Consider the following 13,845-nt stretch of genomic DNA (forward strand, 5'->3'; position numbering starts at 1 on the left):
GTATTGAATGCTTTTTTTTGTAACTTTATAGGGTTGTAAAAGCGTTGACCGTGCGCACATTTTTAGTATGAAGCGCTTCCGCGCTTCATACAAAATGTACTTCGGTCAACGCTTTTACACCCCAATAAATTTACAAAAAAGAGCATTCAATTCTTAAATAAAACTAAATCATAACATGATCTTCAATTTCAATTGAAACTTTCATTTATTATCCTGTGGAGATTTAAAAGCTGCGGGACGAGCACACAAATTCTGAACACCCTCTCTCTCATTTTAACTTTTATCTGATAAAATTGTGCATACAAACCTTGCTTTTTCTACATCTCCTTCTTCACAATAATGTGCAAGTATTAGTTGAAATGTCACCTTAAAGTAAAACAATTTTTCATTTATTTTATAGTTTCATAATAAACACACAGAAAACTTAGAAACCAAAGCAACAAATTAATCATTGTGTAAACTTTAAAAAGATTAGTATTTCAAAAATAAAGAACAACCCCCTTTAATTGTTAATCTTTATTTTTCAAAACAAATGGCCTGCAATAGCTTTTTGAATAAAGGCAAGCAGTGGTCTTTGAAACTGAATAACTTTGAACAAATTGATTTAACGGTCTTAACTTAATATTCAACAAAAGATTTAAATTATGATTTTTAAATAACATAGAAAATATCAATTTACATTTTATCTTCCAATTGAAATTTCCGTCATCTAACCCGGTTACATTGACCAAAAAGAACAACTCAAAGTGAGAATATTTTATTTAATTAAGGAATGACTAACATTTTTTCTGTCTATGAAGAAATAATAAAAAAATGTGGTGCACACTGAATAACGCGTGTAGCGGGTTATTCAAAGTGTGCACCACATTTTTTATGTTATTTCAAATAGGCAAAAAAAATATTACAGTCATTTCTTATAATCTAATTCTTTAATTCCATTTTAAACCGGAGTAAATCATGAAAAAACTTTGATGAAGTCATGGTCGCATGACACAAATATGTCTATGGGCTGATAAACAAAACGATGTTAGCCAATCAGAAGTCATGTTACATCCAAAATTAAATTATATAGGAAGGGATTAGATTATAATACATGTAGTAGACATACCCTGTTTGGCTTTAATCCTGCCTTATCCATTTCAGTGAGGATGTCCGGTGGGGAAAATTTGTGTTGATTTTCTAAGTATACCATCAGCAAATTATTAAAGTATGATGTCTGTAATGGCAATCCTAAATTAACAGAAAATAAGGGATAAGTAATTGAATAACATGTGAAAAATATTAATTTGCTGTTTCTAATATCAAAATTTGTGGTTATTTATTCAAGCACAGTATACACATATGTAAATGTTTATTGTACAGTAGAAACTACATCATTGAAAAGCTACATAAACAAAAGCAAATACAGCAAAAATTTGGCTTGTAATTTTCTTTCAATTGGTTATTGATACCTACAAGTTATTGATGTCTGAAAAACTTAAACCATAGATTACATTGAAATGTTAATGGCAAACAAATTTATTGATCAAATATTCAAAAATGGAACAATGAAAAATAGAATACTGTGGATTCATAATAATTCGTTGGATACCAATTTTCGTGGCTTTCGTGGGTACAGGTGAACCACGAAATTAAATGTTCAACGAATTACAAAATTTCTATAGGTTTATATGCAAACTTCAGCGAAACCACAAAATTAGATATCCACGAACATGCAAGTTTTCCGTAATCCACGAAAATTGGTACCCACGAAAATAAATGAATTCACAGTAGTAGGAACTTTAAAATAGATATTGAACAATTTAGAATATAAGAGCAATAAGGAAGGGCACACAGCAACAAGATCTATAGGGTACTGTAGAGGTGATTTACAAAGCCTTTAACTGTAGGTGTAATTTATGAAACCCAGCGTAACCCCTGTTTATTATGTGAATAGTTATCAAAGGTACCAGGATTATAATTTAGTACGCCAGACGCGCGTTTCGTCTACATAAGACTCATCAGTGACGCTCATATCAAAATATTTTTAAAGCCAAACAAGTAAAAAGTTGAAGAGCATTGAGGATCCAAAATTCCTAAAAATTGTGCCAAATACGGCTAAGGTAATCTATGCCTGGAATAAGAAAATCCTTAGTTTTTCGAAAAATTCAAAGTTTTGTAAACAGGAAATTTATAAAAATGACCACATTATTGATATTCATGTCAACACCGAAGTGTTGACTACTGGGCTGGTGATACCCTCGGGGACGAAACGTCCACCAGCAGTGGCATCGACCCAGTGGTGTAAATAGTTATCAAAGGTACCAGGATTATAATTTAGTACGCCAGACGCGCGTTTCGTCTACATAAGACTCATCAGTGACGCTCATATCAAAATATTTTTAAAGCCAAACAAGTAAAAAGTTGAAGAGCATTGAGGATCCAAAATTCCTAAAAATTGTGCCAAATACGGCTAAGGTAATCTATGCCTGGAATAAGAAAATCCTTAGTTTTTCGAAAAATTCAAAGTTTTGTAAACAGGAAATTTATAAAAATGACCACATTATTGATATTCATGTCAACACCGAAGTGTTGACTACTGGGCTGGTGATACCCTCGGGGACGAAACGTCCACCAGCAGTGGCATCGACCCAGTGGTGTAAATAGTTATCAAAGGTACCAGGATTATAATTTAGTACGCCAGACGCGCGTTTCGTCTACATAAGACTCATCAGTGACGCTCATATCAAAATATTTTTAAAGCCAAACAAGTAAAAAGTTGAAGAGCATTGAGGATCCAAAATTCCTAAAAATTGTGCCAAATACGGCTAAGGTAATCTATGCCTGGAATAAGAAAATCCTTAGTTTTTCGAAAAATTCAAAGTTTTGTAAACAGGAAATTTATAAAAATGACCACATTATTGATATTCATGTCAACACCGAAGTGTTGACTACTGGGCTGGTGATACCCTCGGGGACGAAACGTCCACCAGCAGTGGCATCGACCCAGTGGTGTAAATAGTTATCAAAGGTACCAGGATTATAATTTAGTACGCCAGACGCGCGTTTCGTCTACATAAGACTCATCAGTGACGCTCATATCAAAATATTTTTAAAGCCATTTTATTTTCTTAGAGTTACACTATCTTCACAACTATAGGCTCTTAAGAGCCTGTGTCGCTCACCTTGGTCTATGTGCATATTAAACAAAGGACACAGATGGATTCATGACAAAATTGTGTTTTGGTGATGGTGATGTGTTTGTAGATCTTACTTTACTGAAAATTCTTGCTACTTACAATTTTCTCTATCTATAATAAACTTGGCCCTTTAGTTACAGAGGAAAATATTTTGCAAACTTAAAGTTTATAAAAATTTACCAAATTAATGAAAATTGTTAAAAATTGACTATAAAGGGCAATAACTCCTTAAGGTCTTTTAAGTTGGTCATGTTGACTTATTTGTAGATCTTTCTTTGCTGAACATTATTGCTGTTTACAGTTTATCTCTATCTTTAATAGTATTCAAGATAATAACCAAAAACAGCAAAATTTCTTTAAAAATTACCAATTTGGGGGGGGCAGCAACCCAACAACCAGTTGTCCAATTCATCTGAAAATTTCAGGGCAGATAAATATTGCCTTGATAAACAATTTACATCGCCAAAGAATTTTAAAAATCGCTAAATTTCGCCGGCCGGCCGACTGACTTCATGGCGAAGTCAAATCGCTTTCAAAAACGGTAAAAGGGAGACAACTTGTGATTGACAAGTCTCACAGGTAAAAAAAAAATGTCGGCTGACAAGGAAAATCGAGATTTTCGAAACGGACCCAGGACTAATACTGTCAACAATCAAATTAAATAAATACAACCACGACTTTGAACATCCTCGGATATAACTTTCTAAAACTATTCAAACAGAAAACTGACTGTTTAAGTTATAATTTTACGATGATTTTCATCTGAGGATGTTGCGTAATCACTCAGCTGATTTGTTTTATTTTTATTATTACTATTCGGTCTAAGGTAAAGGGTTGGAATTAATGATAGATTTATTATATTGATTGAATAAAAATTGAAATGTAAAAGGTAGAAAGACAGCTGATGGATAATGTGATTGCAAAAATACGACACTTGGCGACCAGATTGTGATCAGCAGTGGATTTTTTTCTCACGACCATTTCGTTGATATGGATGATATCTTTAAAAATGATTGAAATTAGCTATTTATTGGATCATTAATATGCGGTTGAAAGATATTTTCCTTTATAGGCTTACAATCTTTAAAGATAATCTCAACTTACAACTAACATAATGTGCTGGACATTCAGTTCAATATTTTATTGGAAAGAGCACAATAGAGGTGTGGTCCAAATACAGACAATTATAATATTAAAACAACATATAAATGAAATAAAGATGCATATAACAACAAGTCATAATCCAATTCTATGTATACCATTACATTATAAACTGATATTGATACCATAAACTTATACACCACTTATATTGTGTGTTTTAAGATATATGTGTATATGCACGAACTACTGTAAAAGATTATTATCTGATGAAACGGTATGGTGGTCTCTCAAATCAAGAGTTTCTTCAATATACATACAATGTTTAAAAATAATGACAAGTGGTGATATAAATTAAATTCCCAGTCATGTGGAACTCATCAGGTAAACTTGGGAGTCATATTTTTTCTGGACTTTTAAAAATAAATTGAGGATGATGCACATGAATTTAATGCATTATAATATTACTAGGCTACTCCCTCATGTCCCAATCAACAAATTTTATTTAGAACACAATGGTCATGATGGTATCAATAAACAAATAACAACTATATATATTTTCTTATCCTTTTTATTAAGAACTTTCTATATACATTGTATACATTGTGTACAATAACATATGAAATCAAAGTGCTGGATAGCACCTGTGGAAAGTTTGCAACGGTAGATTGTAATATTTCAAATAGACTGTAAATGTGTAGATTGCATGGTTAACTTTTTTTTCCTACTTAAAAAAGAAAAAAAAACTTTATCAAGAAATAATTGTATCAGGATGCTGCTACAAAGTCTCCCAAACAAAGCTCTCAAAATTAGTCATTCCCACGGTTGCATGACATTAAGCAAAGTCCAATACAAATTGGTCTGGTCTAGTAAAGTGATATGCACAAGTGATGTCTAGGTATTACACCTGTATGTCATTCAAATCTTCTTGAAATCATGTACAGTAATATTCATGATTTAGGGTGGGGATCTAGACAGTTTACAAGGTCTTAAACAGGCAGAAGGTAGGGGTAAGAGTGACCCTAGGGGACTAGCCTTTTATTTCATCCGATTTGTTTTATTATTCCGTACAAGAATATATGTTGTTTCAGTGTGGGGATTTCAACAGTTTTCAAGTTTTCGAAAAGAAGGGGGTGGATCTTGACTGTTTACAAGTTCTCAAAACAGGATGGGGTGGTGTTACACCGAGGAACTCTCCTTATATTTCATTTTATTCGTTTTATTGTCCAATATAAGAAAATTTATGGTTAAGGGTTGGGGATCTCAACCGTTTACAAGTTCTCAAACATGAGGGGTTGGGTTTGACCAAGAGGGACTCCCACTATATTCATTTGTTTTGTTTTGTTGGCCCATAAAAGAATATATATGGTTTGTGGGAGGGGATCTCAACCTTTTACAAGTTATCAAACAACAAGGGGGTGGGAGTGACCCCTGGGGACTCGCCTTCTTTTGCATTTGATTTGTTTTATTGTCCAGTACAAGAATAAATATGGTTAAGGGGTGGGGATCTTGACCATTTCCAAGTTGTCAAACAACAGGGGGTGGGGCTGACCCAAATGGACTCCCACTTTATTTCATTTGATTTGTTTTGTTGCCCCATAAAAGAATATATATGGTTTAGGGGTGGGGATCTCGACCATTTCCAAGTTCTCAAACATGAGGGGGTTCAAACATGAGGGGGTGGGGCTGACCCAAAGGGACTCTCACTTTATTTCATTTGATTTGTTTTGTTGCCCCATACAACTAGAGGCTCTAAAGAGCCTGTGTCGCTCACCTTGGTCTATGTGAATATTAAACAAAGGAAGCAGATGGATTCATGACAAAATTGTGTTTTGGTGATGGTGATGTGTTTGTACATCTTACTTTACTAAACAGTCTTGCTGCTTACAATTATCTCTATCTATAATGAACTTGGCCCAGTAGTTTCAGTGGAAAATGTTTATCAAAATTTACAAATTTTATGAAAATTGTTAAAAATTTACTATAATGGACAATAACTCCTTAGTGGGTCAATTGACCATTTCGGTCATGTTGACTTATTTGTAAATCTTACTTTGCTGACTGAACATTATTGCCGTTTACAGTTTATCTCTATCTATAATAATATTCAAGATAATAACCAAAAACGGCAACATTTCTTTAAGAATTACCAATTTGGCGGCAGCAACCCAACAACCAGTTGTCCAATTCATCTGAAAATTTCAGGGCAGATAGATCTTGAATTGAAAAACAAATTTACCCCCTGTCAGATTTGCTCTAAATCACTGGGGTAAAGCTGATGACCGTTACTGCATTCACGGTCATCCCAAGATGTCGGATGAAAAATTAGGTCAGTATCTGTATTGTCTGTTACAGTGTTTCTATATCATTTTCTTTACAAAGGAGACATTGATACAATGTAAATTTATAAAAGATTCACACGGAAATCACAAATTACTTCCGAGAAATGTGCCTGAAACAGGTAATCCGATTTAAAAAAAATAGCTAAGATGACCGTAAATCACAATCGAGATGACCGTAACAGAATCAGCAATTCATAACAAGGGTGACCGTAATTGGTTAAAAGATGACCGTAATTTGTAAAGGATGACTGTAATTTCTAAATGATGACCGTAACTTTTAAAGGATGATCGTCAATTCTAAGAAATATCCGTATTTGTATAACTACTTTTTTGTATCAAATGACTAATGGTTTTGATATGAAACGTATTTATATGAGAGTATTATCCTATAGGTAGGAGAAAATAAGACGTGCTTTAAATACAAACTTCACCATATATATCTTTTTTTACGGTAGAGGGTATAATTTTTAAAATGGACATACAACAAGATATGCACATGAAAAAGTGGGGAAAACATGCAACAAAAGCGCGATTAAATGACACCTTACAAGTATAATTTAAAAACTAAAAGCCAAAAGATTTTTTTTCATTTCTGGAATTCCTTGTAATGACATATAATAAATGCACTTTTTTTCAAAAATGCCAATGGATGTACACCCATTGATATTATATCGTCTTTGATTTGTCTTCTATTTTGTCTTGCAAGTAAAATAACAGAGCCTGTTTTAAAAATACTACGACCAAACTAGTGAAGGCGAGCTCCAGCAAAATAGATCCTTAAAATAGTCTTGTGCGTATATCGTATCACAAGGGGCAGGGGCGGATTAAGTCATTTTCAAAAAAAAGGGAGGGTCCCAACCCAGGGTAAAGGGGGTTCAAACTATGTGTCCCCATTCAAATGCACTGATCAGTAAATAAAAAGGGGGTTCCACCCCGGCCCCCCTTTGGATCCACCACTGAGGGGAACCTTGTCAATTTGCATATACAGCAATGTTATTCATATATAAAGACAAACTAAGATTTTAATCTGCTTCCTCTGGAACCATACACACAGACTCGATTACCAGATATTCATATGTTTGATTAGTGTTTTTTATGCTCCATTTATGGGCATTATGTTTTCTGGTCTGTGCGTCCGTTCGTTCGTTCGTCCGTTCGTCTGCTCGTTCGTCCGTCTGTCCCACCTCAGGTTAAAGATTTTGGTCGAGGAGGTTTTTGATGACGTTGAAGTCCAATCAACTTAAAATTTGTACACATGTTTTCTATGATATGATCTTTCTAATCATAATGCCAAATTACAGTTTTTTTCCCCATTTTAACGGTCCACTGAACATAGAAAATTATAGTGTAGATGAGGCATGTACTAGAGACACCTCAGAGGGACACATTCTTGTTTCTTCAACTTTTCGTCGTATCTCTGTCAATTTGTATTAAAATTTTAAAGTCGTTATCAATAAATATTTCATTGTTTACGAGAAATTTGCAATTTACTATCATTGTCATGAACTCAAAATACAGCAAATAGTTAAAAATAAATTGATGAAACATGTTTATATCCGCTAACTAAGCCCCTATTGAGACAAACACAGTTGACACAAAGCTATGAATACAAATACGGATATTCTTAGAATTGTTGGTCATCATTTAAAAGTTACGATCATCCTTTATAAATTACAGTCATTCTTTACAAATTACGGTCATCTTTTACAAGTTACTGTCATCTGTTTACCAATCACGGTCATCCTTGTTTTATGTTACGGTCATCTTGAAAATATTTTGATAATGATTTACGGTCATCTTAGCAATTTTTTCAAATTGAATTTCGCGTTTCCTGAACAATTTTCGGTAGTAATTTGTGATTTCTGTGTGAATCTTTTATAAATTTACATCGTATCAATGTATACTTTGTAAAGAAAATGATATAGAAACACTGTAACAGACAAAACAGATACTGACCTAATTTTTCATCCGACATCTTGGGATGACCGTGAATGCAGTTACGGTCATCAGCTTTACCCCAGTGTAAATGCTTTGGTTTCAGAGTTATAAGCCAAAATCTACATTTTACCCCTATGTTCTATTTTTAGCCATGGTGGCCATCTTGGTTGGTTGGCCGGGTCACCAGACACATTTTTTAAACCAGATACCCAAATAATGATTGTGGCCAAGTTTGGTTAAATATGGCCCAGTAGTTTCAGATGGGAAGATTTTTGTAAAAAGTTAACGACAACGCTAGACGACGAACGCCAAGTGATGAGAAAAGCTCACTTGGCCCTTTGGGCCAGGTAGGGCCAGGTGAGCTAAAAAAGAAAGCAGGTCTGACTCAGTGACTCTTACCACTTTTCTGTATGCACTCCCAAATCATATCTGTGTATTTCATTCTGTTATCTGGATGTAGCTGAGAGAGAGGTTCACCAGTGCTTCTAAGTACAAACATACCATCTTCAATATTGTCTAAGCCTATAAAACAAATGTATATTTACTTCAAAAACCATTGTGTGCAACTTGGAATTACTCACTCCATATTATGCTGTCATTTTAAATTTAACAAGAATGTGTCCATAGTAAACAGATGCCCAACTTGCACTATCATATTCTTGGTTCAGTGGTCCATGAAATCGTGATCAAAACTCAATTTGGTATTGAAATTAGAAAGATCATATCAAAGGAAACATGTGTACTAAGTTTCAAGTTGACCAAAAACTTTAACCTCAAGTGGGACAGACAGACACATGGACGGACTAACAAAAAGACGCTTAAACAGAAAAACATAATGCCCCTCTACTATCATAGGTGGGGCATAATAAAAATAAGAGCATGCCAGCTTGAAAGACAAAAGAAATGTGAATGCAAGGAGACAAACCTTTTTCCTGAAACATGGTTATACAGTTTTGAATATAATCCTGTCTACTTCGTCTGTACTGATGCACAAAATCTCCAAGAGCTTGCATTGGTTGGTCAGACACAGGTTGTCTTGTCCTAAATGTTCTTTCCTGTTGCTGTTCATTTTTTTCAGCAGATGCAGGCTGTACAAATTGTCTTCTGTATAAGAAATTATAACATTATTGTTTGTTTTCATGTTAAAAGTTTGTAAATAATTTGACACCAATTTATTAGTTTTAGATGTCTTTATGAAAATTTTTAAGGACAAGATGCAATATTAGGGTTAATTCAGCCAAATTTACCACTAAAATATGGGTTCAACCAACAGTGCTTATATATCTAGAAAACATGAAACAAAATAGGTTGAGAGGACAAACCTTAATATTTATATCAATATCAAACAGCTTACTTCTAAAAGTATATATATAGCTATAACATTACTGCACTTCAATTGTAAGTGTGAATAAGTCACTATCAAAATAATACGTAGAGTTCTGATTTCCAATTTATTTAAAAATCTGTTTTCACTAGTACTACTACTACACTGAGTGAAAAATTGTGGCTGGAGTGCTTCCCTTAGACAAGAATAGATACTTAGTCAGCTATAAGAGGTTCTGACTAATAGCTCAGTCAGTTAGAGCACTGGCTATTTGTCTTTTGGAAATTTTTCATGAATATTTTAAGAAAAAAGATGCTGTTAAGAATTATTTTTTTAGCACTACCAAATGATTACTCAAATGAGGGATTGTTACTGATTTGGGGAATAGTTCCCCATATGGCGGGTTGTCCCTAACTATGATAACAGATGCTTGCACAAATGGGTATCTGGTGCATTCGCCCTATTTACATGTTCATCCTGAGTCCAGTCGCTCTGATTTCGTTCGCCCATAGAGTCCGTTCGCTCTACTAAAAAAATATTAATATTCACTATTCAGAGCATTGAAGTAGAATAAACTTATTCAGATATTTCTATGGTATATAATATATTCTTGAAATTTATGGAAACATGGAAATATTTAAAAATTTATGGCTTGTTTAGGATCATTAATTGTTCAATGACAGAATAATTCAGATCACTGATTATTGTGATACTTGTCTTTTGATGGATTAATAATAAAAAAAAACGAATTGTTTTGATAAAATATTCAGCTTGAAATTAATAAAAACAATGATGTACTAACTGTAAATTATGAAACGGATTTACAAGTTCATTTAGGGTGCTATAAACAGTTTCGTATAAAAAACTAGGGGTTATTCCCCCGACTAAAAATAACCATGGAGGGAAACCCTTGTTTATTTACTCAATTGGTGAAAAAGTATCATGTTTTTCGTATTTGATTGTAAAAATCAGTTAATTAGCTTTCAATTAAAACAGATTGAATGATTGAAATAATTTTAAAAATTATATTAAATATACATGTTTTGAGGGGAGACAACACTGTAAACAACCTGTTTTTTTGGGCAGTGAAAAATGAAAACTTATTTGCAGCCACTGTAGCTCTTTTCGGAGCATGAGCCCGTACCCTGAAACAAGATTATTTTGAAAGGCCAGGTAAAAACCTACAAATTTCATACAGTTTTGATTATGAAAAATGTGCATGGATCATGTCTTCATGGCTGTGCACATGACCTGGTTTCAAGTTTTTTATGTTAAAATTAGACCTTTTTTCCCCCCATGTTCATTGGATGGAATGTTTTTAATATATTAAAAGTACACATTATTTTTATTTCATTATAAACTAGAGAACATTCTGATTCCAGTGATATCTAGTTTTATACCAGTATCTTTATTAATCAGTCCACCACTAAGGGTCACTTATGCATGGTCCCTCAAAATGTGACGTCATAGAAAAAAACTGTTGATTGCACCCTTACACGGACAAATATATATTATAGTGATGTTTTAGCATAGAAATGTGCACAGGAATGGAGTAAAATAATTCTGAAAAATATTGTACGGCATGTATACTTTAATTTAAAAGCATCAGTTTGGTATATTTAATGCAAATATTACAGATTTGTACATAGTAACCAGAAATAAGAAAACCAGACTCTGCGCGAATATTGAAGTTTTTTTCCATATTTTTGCGACGTCATGATATTTTATTCACTCTCTCATATATTTGGAACCAAAAGTTGCACATGTAAAGTGTAGATTTTTTTCTACTTTGACCTTTACTACTGATCAGTGTGACATAAATTTTAATTCATTATATTATATATTTGGTACTTTTTAAAGTCATAAAGGTACATGTGCCATTCCTAAGAAAAACACTATTTCCATATTTTTCTCAACTCAGCTATAACTTAGTTCACATAATACTAGGGACAAAATATATTTCAAGTAACTTTATTCATGCTTATTTCATAGCTTTTATTCTATTTATTCAAAAGAAACCCTATTTTAGGATTTATTTTCTTTGTAAAACTGATGAAAATGAGATACAGGAAATGTTTGGAATTTGCTGGTTAAACTGTTTGCCACTGGCCAAAATGCCAGTACTACGCGACATGAAAAAAGAGCTGTATTTTCACTATTCGTGGTCACAATCCTTAAAGTAAGACACCATTTTAATCGGTATAGTGTACAGATTCAGAAAAGCTAAGAAATTTTAATATATTGCATATAAAGTTTTGCCTTAAGGGTGCTATAAACAGTTTCGTATAAAAACTAGGGGTTATTCCCCCGACTAAAAATAACCATGGAGGGAAACCCCTGTTTATTTACTCAATTGGTGAAAAAGTATCATGTTTTTTGTATTTGATTGTAAAAATCAGTTAATTAGCTTTCAATTAAAACAGATTGAATGATTGAAATAATTTTAAAAATTATATTAAATATACATGTTTTGAGGGGAGACAACACTGTAAACAACCTGTTTTTTTGGGCAGTGAAAAATGAAAACTTATTTGCAGCCACTGTAGCTCTTTTCGGAGCAGGAGACCATACCCTGAAACAAGATTTTTTTGAAAGGCCAGGTAAAAACCTACAAATTTCATACAGTTTTGATTATGAAAAATGTGCATGGATCATGTCTTCATGGCTGTGCACATGACCTGGTTTCAAGTTTTTTATGTTAAAATTAGACCTTTTTTTCCCCATGTTCATTGGATGGAATGTTTTTAATATATTAAAAGTACACATTATTTTTATTTCATTATAAACTAGAGAACATTCTGATTCCAGTGATATCTAGTTTTATACCAGTATCTTTATTAATCAGTCCACCACCAAGGGTCACTTATGCATGGTCCCTCAAAATGTGACGTCATAGAAAAAAACTGTTGATTGCACCCTTATCTATACTCTGAGACTAGTCATACTAATAAAAATCAGGGTGAATGGACCCTGGGCAAACATGTATCAGGGCGAACAGGTACTAGGGCGAACGTGCATAAGGGCAAACAGGTACTGGGGCGAACGTGCATAAGGGCGAACAGGTACTAGGGTGAACAGACCCGGATTCACACATATATGTAGCATCAATATTTCAAATTTGAAAAAAATGTGGATGGTTGTCTGCTCTATGGTCCCGTTTATGTCACTTTGACACATTCCCCATTTCCATTCTTAATTTTATGGTACCAACATGATTTGATCCCTCAATCTTGGGATCTAAAAGCCTACCATCTTAGCCAAAAAAAATCTTCCCTAACTAACTATTTAGTGAGTTAATTAGACTATATGTATGATGTAATGTACCTTTGATGGTTTCACTTTAGTTATACATCACTACCAAAACAGGCATCAATTTGAACATTAAGCAACGAAAAAAATCTTAAAGCAATTTTCATTTAAACCAGCAGGTACGAACAAAATAAAATTGCTTCACATTCTATACAAGAAGTGAATTAATTTTACTATATTTTGGACTGAAAGCACCCTATCCTGCAGCCGGGTCTTGAGGTTGAAGGTCATATATGTAACAGTGTTCTAGTCTATTACCTTATGTCAATTGAAAAGATTGAAGGTCGACACTTGTTTTCCCATATAAAGTTCTTGGAATTAGAAGAAAATACTGGTCTTAGAGGCAACTGAATAGCTTTTGAAAGGCAAAAACGTGCACATCGACACAGGGCTGCCATGTTGTTGTATGAAGTTGTCTAAATCGCGAAGTCTTTTCCGGTCATCTCCTGTAACAGTTACGAGTTTTCTAATCTAAATCTAACTGACGATTTCAGCCATTTAACTGTTTAACTTATTTCTAGTAAATAGTAGGTTCAATAGAATTTTCTCTTTTATAGATTCTTCATTTTCAATTGCAAGGACTCTTAAATCGAAACTTTGTATATTTTGTCATTTTGTGTTTTATATTTTTTGTGCAATGTACTAATCTGACTCA

The 13,845-nt window shown here is 33.5% G+C and overlaps 1 protein-coding gene across 1 annotated transcript in view; it reads right to left on the reverse strand.

Annotated features, from left to right (window-relative positions):
• LOC143067982 (uncharacterized) overlaps positions 1–13,620 on the reverse strand; it is a 41,588-nt gene extending 27,968 nt beyond the window's left edge. Inside the window, exons 1-5 of the mRNA XM_076241683.1 lie at positions 13,449–13,620; positions 9,483–9,661; positions 8,957–9,079; positions 1,109–1,230; positions 308–366 (exon numbers count right to left, since the gene is read on the reverse strand). Coding sequence (XP_076097798.1) covers positions 308–366; positions 1,109–1,230; positions 8,957–9,079; positions 9,483–9,661; positions 13,449–13,588 — 623 coding nt within the window. The 5' untranslated portion in view covers positions 13,589–13,620. The remainder of the gene's footprint in view (positions 1–307; positions 367–1,108; positions 1,231–8,956; positions 9,080–9,482; positions 9,662–13,448) is intronic.
• Positions 13,621–13,845: the final 225 nt, after the last annotated feature.

The sequence above is a fragment of the Mytilus galloprovincialis genome, chromosome 3 (assembly GCF_965363235.1).
Source record: "Mytilus galloprovincialis chromosome 3, xbMytGall1.hap1.1, whole genome shotgun sequence".
NCBI lineage: Eukaryota > Metazoa > Mollusca > Bivalvia > Mytilida > Mytilidae > Mytilus > Mytilus galloprovincialis.